Genomic DNA, 18,312 nt, shown 5'->3' with positions numbered 1-18,312 from the left:
GGGAAAGAGAGAAAGGAAGAGACAGTAAGAGAGAGGGAGGAAAAAGAGAGGGAGAGAGAGAGGGGGACAAAGGGAAGGAGACAGAAGAGAGGACAGAGTGGAGAAGAGAGGGAAAGTGAGAGTGGGAGAGTGAAAGAAGGAAGGAGGAAAGAGAGAGAGAGGAAGGTGAGAGGTTTTGCCACCATCATTCCCAATACATGGAGAATCAGTTCTACCAAAATTCTTTCCACAGAGAGATGGATCATGGGGACTCATTTGGACCCTAACCTCAGATCACAAATAAACTTTACCATGTCTGAATGGATGAACCAGGAGACGAGCTTCGGTGGGGCAGAAGTTGGGATAGGAATTTCCTGGAATATCTGAGGTCTGACTTTCTCAATCTTACTGTACTTAGCAGATTTCAGGGCAACCCCACACTCCCCTCTCAGCATTATCAGAGCCCAACCAGCCTATTTTGGTATAGGAATCAGCACGACTACCCTCATGGCTTCCCCTGAACCTGGCCTAGGGCTGGGAGATCTGGGTTCTGGGTTGCGCTTTGTTAGATACGCTTGGGGAAGCCTGCTTTCCCTCTGGCCTGCGGCATTCCCCCTGCTCTGGGGGAGGCACTGTCCACAGACCACTCACCTGGATGAAGTTCCAGCGCTTGTACAGGCTGCTCTTGACCTTGTCACAGTCAAGGAGCTGGGGCAGCCGGCTCTTCGAGTTATCCACCAGGCAGCGAGTGTCAGGAAGGAGTGTGGTGGTGCCCAGGGCACCCAAGTGCAGGAAGCCTTCCTTGGTGTAGCGGGCAAGCTGCAGAGAGCAGACATGCAAGGGTAGGGCAGTGAGAAGTAAGGGTGAGAATGCATAGGGAAATGAAGTGCAGGTCTGTGGGCCTTGCCCGGCTTTCTGTCAACACTGCACTGTCTCTGTCCAATCATGCACACCTGTACACCCACCTCCCAGGAAAGTATCATTCTAGAAATCCCTCAGGCTTACTAGGCCTTTATCTAGATTTCCAGGGCTATTCTCTGATTTTTTCCTGAGCACATCCTTGGTCCCTGTTTGAGCCTTCTGTTCAGTAACATGGGGGAGTATGAATAGGGAAAAGAGACAGAGAGCTAATTTTGAAAGCTTGACCCTGCTTCCACTGGGCTGGACCACCTACAACAAGTTATTAAACCTCTCTGAGTCTCCATGGTCTCCTCATTTATAAATTGGAATTAGTGAAACCTACCATCCTGCAAAGGATCTGCTATGGTTTTCATGTCTCCTCCCAAATGTGTCTTGAAATTTAATTTCCATGTAACAATGTTAAAAAGTAGGGCCTTTAAGAGGTGATTAGGTCATGAGGTCTCTACCATCATGAACAGACTAATGCTGTTATCACAGGAGTGAGTTAGTTATTGTGGCAATGAGCTCCTGATAAAACAATAAGTTCCCTTTCTCTCTGTCTCACATGCTCACTTGCCTTTCTGCCATAGGATGATGAAGCACAAAGGCCCTTACCAGATGTCAGCACCATGCTCTTGGACTTCCCAGGCTCCAGAACTGTGAGCCAAATAAACTTCTATTCATTATAAATTACCCTGTCTCAGGTATTCTGTTATAACAATACAAAGTGGATTAAGAAAGGGCCCAAAGAGGCAACTCATTAAAGAAACAGATACTAAAGAGCATTCGACTTAGTAGATATTGAAAGAAGTAAAAGACTAAAAGCAACAGAGAGGTACCATATTTAAAAAAAAAGGGATACTTTGAATTTTAGCAAAACTGGCCCCAGATGGACCCTCTCACATTTGAACTACAGGGAGGATAAAGTACTACAACTTACCTATAGGGGTATTTTTAAATGCACATTTTATGTTTGTAAAATGGTTATCTCCTCTAGCTGAATGCATTCACTTTTAGCAATCTAACCTAAGGAAATAATCAAAGTTATAAACAAATGTTTACAGATATGGTATTTATTGTGACATTTTCCAATGAGAGACAAGCAGACACAATCCTAGTACTTACTTCGTGATTCATGTACTAAAACAGATGCTAAAAGACTGGTAAATTGCAAAAGTAGCCACAGCCTTTACTTCTTCTATATCTTTGGCAAGATGACTTTGCAGCAATTTCCACCAAGGAATGAAGTCTAGGTCCAGCCACCATGGTGTATGCTGCTAAGACTCTGTTTCAAGTCTAGTTCTACAGAGAGGCCCTGGTTTACTTCCAGGTCCAACCTAAAGGCCAGGTTTAGTGGCATGTGCCTATAATTCCAGCAATTTGGGAGGCTGAGATAGGAGGACTGCAAGTTCAGGGTTGATGTGGGCAATACAATGAAACTCTGTCTGAAAAAGAGCTGGATGTGGTGGTTTACTCCTATATCACCAGCTGGGAGGCTAAGGCAAAAGGATGATGATAGCGATGCCGTGCCTTAAAAATAAAAATAATAATAATAAAAAAAGAAGTACTTTCCTTATGCCTAGCTCGTTGGTTGGCTTCATGACTTGCTTTGGCTTAGGGAATGTAGTGGAAATGAGGACGTGCCTATTTCTAAACTGGACCATTTCGTATGCTTCCATTCACACTCCTGGAAGCCTGTTGATATCATGGCGGTAAGCTCAAGCTGGCCTGCGGGAGGATAAGACTTGTTGCCCAACTGATTGCCACTCAGCCACCAGGTAAGTACATGAGGCCAACCTAGATCAGGCAGCTCTAAGTCAACTTGCTAGCTGCCGATAGAAAATGAATGAATAAATCCAACCAACATCAGCTGAGCCTGGTCCAGATCACAGAATCATCCAGCTGACCTGGAGACCCATGAAAAACAATAAACACATATTGTCTGAAGTCACTAAGTGCTAGAGTACTTGTATGTAGCAATCACTAATACGACCTGTTACAGAGATGGCATTGCCTGACAACCCTTCCCACAGCGGGGCCCATACAAAGCCCATGGCCTTCCTCCTCTGCCTTCACTCTCGGCTGCCTATGTAGTTTTTTTGTTTTTAGTTTTAGCCATAGGTTATGTATGCTCACGGAAGAGGCAACAGAGAGAGAGAGAGAGAGAGAGAGAAATAGAGAAAGAGAAAGCACCCCCTCCCAGTTGGGGGGTGTCAGCCATTGCAACCCCTTCTCCTCTAGTCTTCTTTTGGGACCTTGGGCATGCATGTATGCACACATACTCGGCTTGTTTTCCCAGCTGCAGGTCCAGGACTCAAACCACACTGTCAGCCATGTGAGATCCAGCTGCCTTAACTGCCACACCACCAGCAGGCTCTGCCTACATACTGCAGCATGAAATAAATGCATTCACCCATCTTTCATACTCCTGAAAGGCAGTCACTGTGCCTAAGTAATTGCACTCCTTACTAGGAGTGAATCACCAAGTGCTCAACATGTTTGTGGTTGAGCACAATATAAATGTGAATGCCAACGTGCATGTAAAAAACACAGCCTGGGGGCCAGCAGATGGTGTGGGGTTTAAGGCACTGGATGTTCACCTGGCTTACCATGGTTCAAGTCCTGCACTCATAGCTTGAAAATCACACAAGGCAACTGTGCATGTGCACTCAAGGAGAATGGAGGAGAAGAGATTGTGGTGTGGCTTGAAAATCACACCAGGAAACTGTGCATGTGCACCCAAGGAGAATGGAGGAGAAGAGATTGTGGTGTGACCAACCCCCAGGAGGGATGATGTCTTGCTTTTCCTTTCTCTGACTCTCTCTTTTGAATGCATGTGCTCTATGACAAACAAACAAACAAACAAACAAACAAACAAAGAAACAAAGGTAGCCTTATTGATTCGGTTAAACTCACAGGTGTATTTTGAAGAGTGTTCTGTATGCCTGGCCTCAGAACAGCCTTTTGGGAATATAAGGATGGAGCTATGTTCTCACTGAGGTGATTCCAAGGAAGGTAGGTAATGACAAAATGAGAGGTAAACACAACTTTTCATTTTTTTAGAATTTTTATTTAATTTTTAAAATTTATTCATTCATTTAATTTGACCAGAGAGAACACACACAGAGAGAAGGAACGTGAGAAAGCAAGCCACCAGGTCTGGGACTTCAACTGTGGTCGCCCAAATGGGAGTGTCCAGAGCACCAACCACCATGCTGCCTGCTGGCCCCACAATTTTTCATTTTGACCCTCAAGATCCTACATATCAGGTAACTGGTGATCGTTAATATTACAGCTGGTGTCTAAGAAGCTATAAATAAATAATATTACCAGTTAGCATGTTTTGAAGGCACACTCTGCATCACTTCTAACCACTGTATAGGGAATAACTAATACATGTTTCGAAGGCACACTTTGCACTTCTAACCACTGTATAGGGAATAACTAATGTAATTTTCACAGCTCTGTGAGACAGGCTCTATGGGTCATTGGAAAAGTCATAACACATTTTTACATAGAAAAACACGTCATGACTTTTCTGACTACCCAATATTATTATCCCCACTTTACATTATAGAAGAGGAAACTGAGGTGTGAAGACATCTTGTTCCCTGGCTAGGTCCTGGACTCTCTCCTTGGGTCCCCAGAGACTGGACGGTTAGCTTTCCTGCCCTGGCACCTGAGCAGCAGAAGAGCCTCTTTCTAGACTGTTGGGTGATCCCCGCCTCCTCGGAGAGCCAGGGCATTTCTGCCCAGAAATGAAGCAAGAAGGTAGTTTGCTCAAGGATACAAGTGGCTCTCTTCTGGTGGAGAAGACTCTCTGCAGGGGTTCTCATCCTTTGTTGAAAGCTACTTGGAAACCCTTGGCTCTGATCCTAAAAGGAGAGCCTGTCTGCTCCCCTTGAACAAATGACAGGGAGTTTATTAAGTGTCCTTGAAAGAGATGTGGTTAACGTGTGCTTTAAACCCAAATTAGTTCCAAATCAGAGTAATTGTTAGAGGCAAAATGGTAAGAAAATCAGAAGTCCTCCCTCTCCCTCCCTAAACAACGTCTCCCTGAATATATTTAAATTCACCAAATGCAAAGTGATGAATGACAGCAAGCTGCCTTTATGTTCAGGGGAAAGATATACACAGCTGCTTATTGAAATTATGAATCAATCTATTATCCAGCAGGCAAATGAGCAGCGCTAAGAACATTAATTAACTGAGCATATCTGTGACCCAGATGTTTAAAGAGCGAAGCTAAATGCCACTGGGAGTTAGAGGTTCTCCTTTCTGAGGTCTGTTAGGGCATGAAAATGATGAGGCCCAGGCTGATGAGACTTGCAGAGGCAAATGCCCAGAGTCATGAAGGCATCAGGTGGGTAGAAGCAGGTGAGTAGGGCCTGGGAGGGATTTCCTTTTGGAGGGAATGCTCTCACACTGAAAATTCATGTGTGTAGGCTCTGCTAGCCTGGCCAAGGGGCCAGCTCTTTAAGAGGAAGTCAGGAAAATGGCACTGTAGTCTGAAGGATGGTAGGGCTAAGGTTAGGCCAACAGATCTCATACCTTCTCTTCTCCCACAAGATAGGAGTGGGGTGAACCCTGGGACCTGCTGTCAACTCAGGCTCCCTGTTTTGTCCCAGCCCTGGATTGAGAGTTTTCATGGTATTGTTTACCTGCCATGACTCCTCATTCCACATGCTCAATAGGCTTCCATGCCTCCAAGACTTTGCTCCAGCTGCTTGCACTGCCCTGAGCTGCTATTTGTCTGGCTGTGTGTTTCCTAGGCCTCCGTGTGATTCTCTCCCTTCTTCAACATCTTCTGTAACTCTTTGAGCCCCAAGTCTATATGGATTTAGCTCTTGAATTTAGGTCTTTGATCCATTTTGAATTCTTTTATCTATAAGGTAGGAGTTCACATTCATTCATTTCCATGTATCTGATTGGCCAGCATCATTTATTGAAAAGACTATTCTTTACTCATTGGATTGTCTTATTATTCTTGCCAAAAATCAATTAACTATAAATATGAAGGTTTGTTTCTAGATTCTAAATGCTATTTCATTGATCTCTAGGCATATTTCTATGCCAGTTCTACATTGTCTTTATTATGGCTTTGTAGTACATGTAGACCTAGAAAATGAGTCTTCCAACTTCGTTCTTCTTTTTCAATTTTGTTCTGGCTATCTTGGGTTCCTTGCATTTTCACATAAAGTTTAAATTCAGCTTTTCTGTTTCCGAAAAAAATAAGCAGTTGGAATTTTGTTAGGGATTATATTGAATCTCTAGATCAATTGAGGATTATCTCCACTTTAACAATATTGAGTCTTCTATCTGTGAACATGGTTATCTTTTTTACTTGAGTCTTTAATTTCTTTGAACAGTATTTTATACTTTTCAATGCATAAGTCTTGTACTTCTTTGGATGCATTTATTCCTAAGCATTTCATGCTTTGTGGTGCTATTGCAATTAGTGTCATTTTGTTCATTCTCTTTTCAGAATATTCATTGCTAATGCAAGAAATGTCTTTAAGATTCTTCTGTAACTACAGACAGCCCCTGAGGTCATCATCATCTGAACTGCAGAATGTGAAAGTCCCCTTGGTTCTTGCTGTCACAGAGCCAGGGCCAGGTGTTGGCTGACTATATCCTTGGCAGACCCATGTTTCAACTGGGACTGGGCCTTTCTTATATTTTCATCCACTTCATGTGACCCTCTATCAGCCCACACCATTCCCACCCCTGCCACAAGATAGATTTTTTAAAAAAAAATGTGTCTTTCCTCTCTCGTCTCCTAGCCTGGTGTCCTAGATCCGCACAGTCCACAAAGAATTTTATATCCCATTTGGTTGAGAAGCTATCTCCCCTACTCCTTAAACTTTGTCTTCCTTCACTCTCTCTTACCCCCTTCAGTCTCTGACCTCTCCCTTACTCAGCAAGTACCCTAAGTCATTATCTCTTTCTTCTCTTTTGTTTTTTTTTCAGGCAAGCTATAAACAAAACTAGCTTGTTATATTCAGAAAATCTTCTTCAGCTGCAGCCCTAATTACCTCTAAATTTTGCCCCTGGATTCGCTCTTTTATTCCTTACTATTTATTTTCTACCATCACTACTTCATTGAAATTGCCCTCTCAAAGGTCACCAGGATCCATTAGTTATCATCATCACATGTTTTTCTTAGTCTTTATATTATGAACTATCTATTGCATGATGCTGTGCTGGGTGCAGGTGACAACAATCTCTCCTCTCTCACTCATTGCCTTGGAGAGCTTTCCAATCTCAGGACTTTCATTAGAATGTGCATAGTAATTTAGCTAATTGTGTCAGATTTCTATCTCTAAACCAAAATTTTCCCTCCCTTTCAAATTTGTATAGTCACCTCCCAACTTGACATACCACTTGGATATCTAATAAGCAGTTCAAGTTTATACAACTAAAACTGAACTCATCCTTCCATGTACCCACCCTCCGCCATACACTCATCCAGCGTCTGTTCCATCTTGGTAATGGTAATTCCATCCTCCCAGTTCCTTAGGTTGAAAAACTCGGCTTTACTTTTTTTTTTTTTTTTTTGGAGAGATTGTTCACTGTAGGGCACGTGCGCTCGCCAGACAGACAGAGAGAGACATAGAGACAGACAGCGAGAAATCACCCCCCAGGGGGGATGGGCACGCCGCAATCCCTTCTCCTCCATTCTCCTCTCGGGATCTTGGGCACGCACGCACACGCGCCTGGCGTGAGCTTTAAGCCACCGGGTCCGGGACTCGAACTGCGGTCGACTACGTGGGAGCCCAGCGACATAGCCATTACGCTAACTGCTGGTTCCCTCGGCTTTACTTTTTTTTTTTTTTTGGAGAGATTGTTCACTGTAGGGCACGTGCGCTCGCCAGACAGACAGAGAGAGACATAGAGACAGACAGCGAGAAATCACCCCCCAGGGGGGATGGGCACGCCGCAATCCCTTCTCCTCCATTCTCCTCTCGGGATCTTGGGCACGCACGCACACGCGCCTGGCGTGAGCTTTAAGCCACCGGGTCCGGGACTCGAACTGCGGTCGACTACGTGGGAGCCCAGCGACATAGCCATTACGCTAACTGCTGGTTCCCTCGGCTTTACTTTTTATTTGCCTCTTTCTCTGACCCGCTATCTTCAATTCATTAGCAAACTACATCTGGATTTCACCTTCTACTGCCACTTCCCTGTACCACGGCACCTTGATCTCTTGATTATTTCAGTGCAGTAACCTCCTAATTTAACTTGTCTCTTAGCTCCCACATCTTCCCTCCCTCCCCTTTTGTATAAATCAAAATCACATCCTAAGTAAAATGTTTTATTCTTTTAAATTATTTTAGTTTAAATTGGGATCAGGTCATGCCATTCTTCTGCTCAAAATATTTATTTATTCCATTTCACTAAAAATAAAATGTTCTTAATGTTTATAATGGACTGACAATCTAGTGTGATCCAATAAGAGCTCTCTGAGCTTGCTCTGCCCCTTGCTCCTTCTACTCTACTGGCCTCCATGTTGATCTGTGACCAGACAACATCTGCACCTGCTCAGGGCCTTTGCACTATTTCCTTCTCTCCTGAAAGTTCTTCCCCAAGATATTTGAATGGTTTACTCTCTCACTTTTTTCAAGTTTGTGTTTAAATGTCATGTTATTAGTGAGGCCTTCCTTTGATGATCTTATTTAACATTTTACCTCTATCAGTTATTCCTACCTCTTTCCTTACTTTATTTCTCTTCAAGCACCTTCTATCTTCTAAGGGCTCATTTTCATTATACCATTTGTTGCTTGATTCCTTCCACCGGAATGTGAGTGACACAAAGGTGGAAGTTTTGCTTGTCTTTTTCTTTTTGAGAGGTTTTTGTCATAGGGCACGTGCGCTAGCCAGAAAGACAGAGACAGAGAGAGAGAGACAGAAAGTAAGAAATCACCCTCTGCGGGGGATGGCCATGCCGCAATCCCTTCTCCTCCATTCTCCTCTCGGGATCTTGGGCAAGCACGCACACGCACCCAGCGTGAGTTTTAAGCCACCGGGTCCGGGACTCGAACTGCGGTCGACTACATGGGAGCCCAGCGACATAGCCATTATGCTAACTGCTGGTCCCTGTTTGTCTTTTTTTAAAACTGCTTGATTCCTATCTCTTAAAAGAATGCTTGGCTTGCCTAACATGCCTAATAATATTTCTTTCTCTTTTTTTAATTTAAATTTATTTATTTACATTCATTCACTATACAGCAAACAAAATGCGATTTTGCATCCAGAATACACTGTATATTGGCTCAATCAAGCAAATCAACATACGTGTTATTATCAACAAACAATTTTCCATTTGTTTCCTGTATATTTTGTTATTTTTGCCATCCTTGATTCTCTTTCTCTCACCCTCTGCCATGTCTCACCCTCCTTCTACCCTGTCTCTGGTATCCATGGTTGCTTTCTATGCCTTTTCCTCCCATTGCATTTATTTGCTAATCAACTTAATTAATTTAAATACTTCCAAGAGCAAGTGCAGCTGACATATACATATCCACGAACACAAGTCTGACTTTAGGCATTAACCTCAGTGAGTAGAATGAACATACTATAAAGAAGCACTTAGCTGGGACTATATAGCTTATTGTAGTCATCAATATGCATTTTTTTTAATTTCAAGAAAAATAGTTTCCATGTTTTTTTTTTCTCCTGAAACCTTTTTTAAAAATTAATTAATTTACCCTATGTAAACTGGCAATGACAACACAGTATGAAACAATGTTATGAAATATACTAAGTGGTCAAAGAGCCAGCATAAGAGGGGCCCCAATCCAGAAGAGGGAGGTCTGAGAAGGCTTCCCAGAGGAGGGGGCATTTAAGTCAAGCCCTGATGGAATCAGACAACCAAACAAGTAAGAAAGGGCAGAGCAGATGAGAAAAAGGGACATGTATGTCCAAAGATGTGGAGATCAGAAGAAATGTGGTTTTTTGGAGCTCCACTCACAGTTTTCACCATGATGGAGGGTAGGGATGGGGAGGAAGGGATAAACTGAAGTTGAGACTTCACTATATGGACACATAATGCTCAAGAATTGAGGTTTTATCATGAGGAGCCATCAGAATTTTAAGATAATCTCACTGGCTACTGATTGGGGAATAAACTGAAGTGGAACCCTATGGAAGTTGAGGGACTGATGAAGATCTCAACTTGAGTGATGACTGTGAAGAAGAAAGAAATCAGATTAGAGAGGTACATACAAGTTAAGAATTATTTTACCAGGGCCAGCAGGTGGTATGGTGGTTAAAACGCTAGACTCCCATATGGTTGACTGTGATTCAAGTCTCGGACCTTATGGTTTGCTTTTTCACTTCCCTCACTCTCTGTCTCTGTATGGTGAGCACACATGCCCTAAAGCAAATTTTAAAATAATAACAATAAAAATAAATAGGTTTCTTTCTTTCTTTCTTTCTTTCTTTCTTTCTTTCTTTCTTTCTTTCTTTCTTGAGAGATTTTTGCTATAGGGCATGCACACTCACTGGACAATGACAGAGAGATAGAAAGTGAGAAATGACCCCCAAGGGGGATGGCCATGCCACAATCCCTTCTCCATTCTCCTCTAAGGTTTTTAGGCATGCATGCACACATGCCTGGCATGAGTTGTAAGCCACCGGGTCTAGGACTTGAACTATGGCCACATAATGTAACTATTACACCATCTACTGGTCTCTAAATAAGTCTTTTTTTAAAAATAATTACTTTATCTTTCTGGTACCTGAACCTTTTATCATCATACAATGACACGCTTCATGTGCTGTTTGCTCTACAGGCTCCTTCGTTTGATATTAATGAAGTTATTGCTCCAATTTTTTTACTTTTTACGTTTCCTGCCATACCTTTTCCCATCTTTTTACTTTGAACACTTTCTCATCTTATGTTTTAGATGTGACTCTTTTTTTTTGAGAGAGAGATTTTTTTGCTACAGGGCACATATGCTTGCCAGAAAAACAGAGAGAGACAGAGAGACAGAAAGTGAGAAATCACCCACCCAGGGTGGATGGCCATACTGCAATCTCTTCTCCATTCTCCTCTTGCAATTTTGGGCATGCACACACATATACCCAGTGTGTATCAACCCACTGAGTCTGGGAACTGAACCACAGTCAGTCACATAGGAGTCCACCGTCTTACCCACTACACCACCTGCTGGACCCTAGAAGTGACCCTTGAAAACACAAACTATCAGATTTTATAAAAATCCAAAATGACAATCTCTATTTTTTAACTAATGAGTTTAGTCCATTTGTATTTATTGTGATTAATAATATATTTGAATTTATTTCTACTATCTTGCTTTGTGTTTTCTGTTTCCACAGCCTTATCAGTTTCCTTTTTCTTCTTTTCTTGCCTTTGCTTGGATCAGTTGCAGTCTGGTTTATCTGTTGGAATATTACCATATTTCATTGTTCCCCTCTACAGACTCACATATTAAACTCCATTTCTTCCTTTTTTTATTTTTATTGTCTACTCTTGAAACTTAACCATTATTAACTTAGAAAATCTAATTTTATTCAATAGCTTAACATCTACTTACCCTCAATAAAATTCAATAGCATTAGAATACCAAATCTGATCACTTCCTTCTAACTGTTCAGCATTTTGGCTATATCTCTCTTGCTACCCAGGTTAGACATTATTCTTATTTTATGCAAGAAGTGCTTGCTTAGGTTTATTTGTATGTTTATAAATTTATTTTCTTATAATTCATTCTTGCCTTAAGACATTCTTCTGAAGTCATTTTCTTCTTCTTTATGCACATTCTTTAGAAGTTCCTTTGCTGACAATATTTTATGGTAAACATGCTCAAATTTTGCTTATCCAAAAATGTCTTGGGTGATTTGTTATGCAGCAAAAGCTTATTGATACAACCACATTCTTGTGAGCCTAGGAAGGTTTTAAAATTAAGTTTGCTACAACTGATCATTTTTTTTTAATTTAGAGGTTTTTGCCAAAGGTGTGTGTGCTCTCACTGGCAAGATAGAGAGACAGAGACCATGAGAGGAAAAGTGAGAAATGATGCCCCCCCTCCCCCCCCAGGATGACTGCAGCATGGCCATGGCAATCTCTTCTCTGTTATTCTCCTCTTGAGATCTTGGGCATGCATGCACATGTGCCTGGAGTGAGTTCCAAGCCACTGGGTCTAGGACTTGAACCATTGTCAGCCATGTGGGAGTCCAGTGATGTAAAGGCCATCTGATGTAAAGGCCATCTGCTGGCCTTTACAGTCATTCTTCTACAATCTTCTACAATCTAGTTATATGTAATGGAGAGAGCTTCAACATATGTAGTCTACTCTGCTTTTAGAAGCTCATTGTCTTTCCCCTATAGGCTCACTCAGAAAATTAGGGTCAAGCTACTATCTGTGGCATTTATCATCTCAATGCAAAGCTCACTATGGCCAAGATAATTCCTGTAATGGGAGGAGAGGCACGTGTTCACATATCATTTGCTCTAAGAGGAGCCAATGGGTAATGCTTTCTCTGAGTTTATGACTTGCTGGGACATATTGACATGTTGACACTCACTTCAGTTATGGCCATCAGACAACCAGGTCTATGTTAAACAACAAATTTTCAAAAAAGTTTGTGGAAAAGCATATTATAAACAAACTAGTCATGGATTTCAAGAAAATTTTATACCAAAAAACTTCACATTTTAGTTCTATTTTGCAAAGTCTCTTCATACACTCAGAGTCTCAATCTCTACCCAGGTTCTAGACTTGCAAACTTGAATTATCTTTATCCACTCTTTCTAGCTCATCCTCCTCATCCAACAAGTTATTAGTCTTCTAATTCCTGACGTCATATTTAGGATGTCTCTCATATGTTTCTTCCTAAATTTTACGTGTGACTATTCTGAGACCTGAATTGCAGCAGTACCTTTGTCCTTGGTGGTCCTCTTGCTCCTAAACCCTCCCAGTTTCCATCTATCCTATATACTCCTGTAGGTAAATCATATGGCTTCCTGCCTCAACCTTTCATTGTTCCCACTGTTCACTAATTTAAGAGTAAATTTTTTACCAAGACCTTCCACTATATGGGTCAACTTACCTTTTCAGGCTTAATTCTTGGCCCGAAGTTTCTCAAAACAGCCAATATTTCAGCCTGTCTTTTCCTGTATAGAGGCTTTCCTGGCCTATCCACACCCCATCTCCACTGGCTCCATGAAGCCTCCATCTAGGTATGTTCTCTTTCAACTTACACGATTTCGTATTTTATAAATATCTTCCTTTCTTATAGGTTTTTATTATCTATTACCATTGTCGTTTTAGGACAGCAGCATCCTATTTATTTTTATACAGCATGAGGACAAAAAAACCACACACACACACAAAAACCCATCTTGCAAAAAGCAAATGCTCTATAAATGTCTTTTGAATTGAATGGGATTATTCTAAGTTTGGCTTCTGGGCCCAAGAGGAGAAATGTACGTCATTATCCCCAATCCTAATGCATCGGGAAAAAAACCTCTGAGCTCAAAGACAATTCATTTTCATTTAGGGGAAAACAAGAATTTTCTATTTGAGATGATCTAAGAGACACACATAACTATTAACCCAAATTTAACAACCTTGAGGGAAAACTAAAATATGCGGGTTAGAGCCAGATAAACAAAAACCAGACAAATAATTGTAAAATGACTCCGGAACACAGCAAAATCCATTGGATTGTCAATAAAAACATGGCTTGCAATTGCTTTCTTATTAAGAGTCTTTCTCATCACTTTAAAATCAGGCACAGTCAGTGGAGAAAACCATGGCTAAATGAAAAATGCAGTTTTCCCAGTTTCTACTCAGGAACAGGGAGATGTGTTCCATTGATTCAAATTGGCTTTGGAATAAATTTCCTTGTTTATTGCTTGGCTGCTGCCTCCAAGAGTGATTTCCTATGACTGCATGTGTACATGTACGTTCTTAAAATCAAATAGGCTTTCTCCATCAGTGGGCAGTTATGTAGGAAGCTGGGCAAGGCAAAGGAAAAGGCAGCCCCACCATGGACAGGAGCCCTTCCAGGCTGGCCTGAGAGCTAAGATCCAGCCTCAGGTGCAGAGGAGAAAGGCCTGGAAAGACACTACGTTTCCACCAGCCTGATACTATATTGACATGTTGACACTCACTCCTTCTGCTGTGGCCATTAGACAACCAGGTCCTCATTAAACAAGGGATCCTCAAAAAGTTTGTGGAAAAAGCATATTATGAACAAATTATGCATGAGTTTCAAGAAAATTTTATTGTATCACCAATAGGAAGCCTGATACCAGATTCCAAATGTAACACAGAAGAAACAGATTCGCTGAAAATAGAAAAGCCAGGGTGGGGAGAAGGGGAATGAAGAATCTTTGGGGTGGAGGGGTGGATAGAAGTATTGTATATCTTGATTAGGGAGGCAGCTTTACAAGTGTGAACACCTGTCAAAACTCATCAAATTGTACATTTTAAATGAATACACTGTATTATGCTTATCGTATTCCTCCATAAAGTCTGATGAAAAAAATATATCTGAAAGCTTTCAAGTCACACTATGGAACTGGATGTTTTCTGCAGAGAGGGCCAGCTTCTGAGGGCTGGGATGGTCCCAAAGGCCTCCCTCCTTAGTCTTTTTGCTCTGCTGTTTAATTTGTCATTTTAGAGTCAAGCCTTATATTTCTTTCTTTCTTTCTTTGTTTATTTATTGGAGAGGTTTTTGCTATAGGGCGTGTGCACTCACCAGAAAGACAGAGAAAGACAGAGAGACAGAAAGTGAGAAATCCCCTGAGGGGATGGCCACACCACAATCCCTTCTCCATTCTCCTCTCAGGATTTTGGGCACGCACGCCCACACACCTGGTGTGAGTTTAAGCCACTGGATCTGGGACTTGAACCACAGGCGACTACATGGGAGTCCAACGACATGTCCATTACATGAACTGCTGATCCCATCAAGCCTTATATTTACTTTTTTTGGAAAGGTTTTTGCTATAGGGCACGTGTGCTCACCAGAAAGGCAGAGACAGACAGAGAGACAGAAAGCAAAAAATCACCCCCCTGGGGGGATGGCCATGCCGCAATCCCTTCTCCTCCATTCTCCTCTCGGGATCTTGGGCATGCATGCACATGTGTCCGGCGTGAGTTTTAAGCCACCAGGTCTGGGACTCGAACCTCAGTCAACTACATGGGAGTCCAGTGACATAGCCATTACACCAACTGCTGGTCCCTCGAGACTTATATTTCTAAAACACACATTTGCTACTTGAGATGGACAAGAACATATATCTGTGCCACAAAGCCTGGGATGATGTTTGTGCAGAGATAGTTCAGAAGTGAATGGATTAAGGGCATTGATGCTGTGGTGGTAAGAGGAGTGCCAGGTTCTTTAAACAGCCTTGTAGAGAGACATGAAGACCTCTCTGTGGAGAGCACTGGAGGAGAGCGAGCTGGGTGAGCAGAAGAGGGGAGAGGATGGTGAGCAGTATAGTCCACCTGAACTTCCAAGGGTCCAGGAGGAATTTCCTAAACTTGCCACAAGTTCATCCCTGACTCCTCAGTGGGTTGGGGGAACAAAGAGACTATTTTTCAACAAGATAGGTCACTGATAACATGCATTTTTTTCTGTCTCTGTAAGTAAAATGGGAAGGTAGAAATGTAAGCTGGTGCAGTGTGGAAGTGCTGGTGGACACTGTGCGGTAGCACAGTCAAGTTAATTTGCACCATTGCTTAATTGGCTTACCCTCTTCATCTGCCAGTTGGAACAGCACCTCTGACCTTGAGCTGTGTCAACAAAGAAGCAGTATACTATAACAGTTTGACTGAGACTCTAGAAACTATTTAAGAAATCCAAGCTCTGCCACTGAAGAGCTTTATGACACTGACTCAGTTACTTACACCCTATAGACTCTGTTTCCTCATCTTCAAAATGAGGGTAAGTGTAAGATTACCTTATCAGTAGTAGTAGAGATTAAATAAATTTATGAGTGCATGTGAATTTTTTACTATTATGTTCCCTGATCTTACCACTGGATATGTGGGGCTATGCTCCTGTTTGCACCAAGAACTTCTTTTCTTCCCTACAGCTTCCAGTGTGGCCTCACATGGCCAATATTTCCTGATCCTAGCTCCTCCCTAGCACTCAGGGCTTCCTGTTTTCTCCTAAAGCCATTTCTACAAGGGCTGATGCCCCAAGCACTTCAGTGATCTTTTACCGCAATCCCTTCTCCTCCATCTTCCTCTTGGGATCTTGAGCATGCCTGCACATGTGCCCAGGATGAGTTTAAGCCACTCGGTCTGGGACTTGAACTGCAGTCAACTACATGGGAGTCCAGTGACATAGCCATTATGCCAACTGCTGGTCCCAAATATCACTCTTTTTCTTACACTGAAGAGATTATATTTTTGCCTCTTGATTCTAGAAGCCTGAACTCTCATTGGCATGGTGGTTTCTCCCTCATTTTGTGGCCCTCTCCTACCAGACCAGTTCCTCTCAGGCTCTCCATCTTCCTAACTCCTTTAAGAGCTCATGAGTGTATCCTGCAGTTTATGCCAGACTGTCCATTCTGGGCTCACCTCACAGCCCTGGCCAAAGCATCAGGGTCCCTTCCCCTTGCAGCTAATCCACCTCTGTGCACACTTCAGTCAACATTCAGCATCTGTAGGTCAGCTACCTTGTGCCATAGCTTTCTCAACCAGAAAGGACATTCCCTGGGATTCCTTGGAAGGTTGTCTTTCCCTGGACTGTTGGACCTTCAGCATTGTAAACTATGGCTAAGTAAACTCAAAACTGTAGTTCTCAGAAGGATAAATCTGGATTGGCAGGTCAGTTGAGTTCTACATTATCTGTAGAGGTGAGTACTATGTCTCCCTCTTGTCCCACAAATACATGGTGAGATTTGGTTGGATTGGGATTAAGAGGGTAAAAACTTAATCTGACTATGGGATTAAGAGGTGGAGCATTTGGAAGGTGATTAGGATTAAGGCCACCAGGATGGGTTCCTTATGACTGAATGCTAGTGGGTTTATGAAAAGAGAGAATGAGACAGATATAGAGATAACAGACATACACTGCTCTTTGTCTCGTCATGTGACACCCTTTACTGTAGTATCCAGTAGCAAAAAGACCTTCACCAAGTGAAGCCCCTTTACCTTGGATCCCAGAATTGTGAGCTAAATAAACCTCTATCATTTTAAAATTACCTAGACTCAGGTATTTCTGTTATTAGCAACACAACAGACTAAAACAGTGAGCTATTAAATTTCTCTTGGGAAAAAAAAATAGCCTGAATTTCTGCTCCAATATTCCATAATTTGACCCAAGGGAAATTTAGTTCAGTTTTGTTCAAATTAAGATGACAAAACTACTTCCTGAGTGTTTATACTCAATGTTCACCAGATTTTTCACCAATGTTTTAGAAATTTTAACTAGTTATTTTCTGTTTAGTCTTTCCCTCCTCTTCACCCTGTCTTTAAATATGTTCCCAAGTTACCAAACTCCTCTTTGGAAAAGTGGTACAAATTTGCACTTCCACTTACATATAAGCCCTCCAAATATATGAAAAATATATATATATATATTTTGGGGGGGTAACTTATCTCCTATGTCTTTTTCTACATTTCCTTTCAGGTTTTTGCTTTTTTATTTCTTAAATTTTTTTAAGAGATATTTTTGCTATAGGGCACCTGTGCTCACCAGAGTGACAGAGATATATAGAAGGCAAGAAAACATCCCCTAGAGGGGATAGTCATGCCACAGTCCCTTCGGATCCATTCTCTTGTCAGGATTTTGGGTATACATGCACATGTGTCCAGTGAGAATTTCAAGCCAGGACTTGAACTGAGGTCGACTACATGGGAGTCCAGTGATGTAACCATTATGCCATCTACTGGTCCCTATTCCTTAATGTTTAAGATCTTGTGTAATAGAAATATCAGGCTTTGTGGTATATGTTGCAAATATAGTTATGTGCTGCATAATGACATTTTGGTCAACAATGGACCACAATGGTTCCCTAAGAGGGCATAGGCTACACCATATAGCCTAGTTGTGTAGTAGGGCTATACCATCTAGCAATAGATTTGTGTAAGTGCACAATGATGAAATCCTAGAATTTATTCTGAACCTTTCTTAAAAGACTGACACTTTTCTAAGTTCTCATTGTCATCATTGTGGACAACACTTTCATGCAGTGCCATGGTACTTGTCTACATACTTTCCACTTACCAGTTTATTTCACTGACACAAAACCTGTATGCAATGATATATTCATATCCTCACATTACAGAGAAGGAAACATCTATGAAAGTTTAAGAAGCATTACTGTCTTGCCCAAAGTCATAGCTGGGTGAAGCTGGGATGTGAATCATGCATGAGTCAGTCAATGTGCTAGTGAGAACTAACTAAAAGAACAACATAGGGGCCAAAAAGTGGTGTAGCAGTTAA

General features: G+C 41.9%; 1 protein-coding gene across 2 annotated transcripts in view; it reads right to left on the bottom strand.

Moving 5' to 3' along the window:
- The window catches only part of GALNT17 (polypeptide N-acetylgalactosaminyltransferase 17), a 486,325-nt gene that overhangs the window by 2,274 nt on the left and 465,739 nt on the right, over positions 1–18,312 (bottom strand). For both annotated transcript variants that reach the window (XM_006155012.2, XM_006155011.1), the window contains one exon: positions 631–798. In XM_006155012.2, the coding sequence (XP_006155074.1) occupies positions 631–798 (168 nt within the window). The remainder of the gene's footprint in view (positions 1–630; positions 799–18,312) is intronic.

Source organism: Tupaia chinensis, unplaced genomic scaffold (assembly GCF_000334495.1).
Source record: "Tupaia chinensis unplaced genomic scaffold, TupChi_1.0 Scaffold000429_1, whole genome shotgun sequence".
Classification (NCBI taxonomy): domain Eukaryota; kingdom Metazoa; phylum Chordata; class Mammalia; order Scandentia; family Tupaiidae; genus Tupaia; species Tupaia belangeri.
Note: the sequence above shows the minus strand (reverse complement) of the source record. Positions and strands in the feature narration are given on the sequence as shown.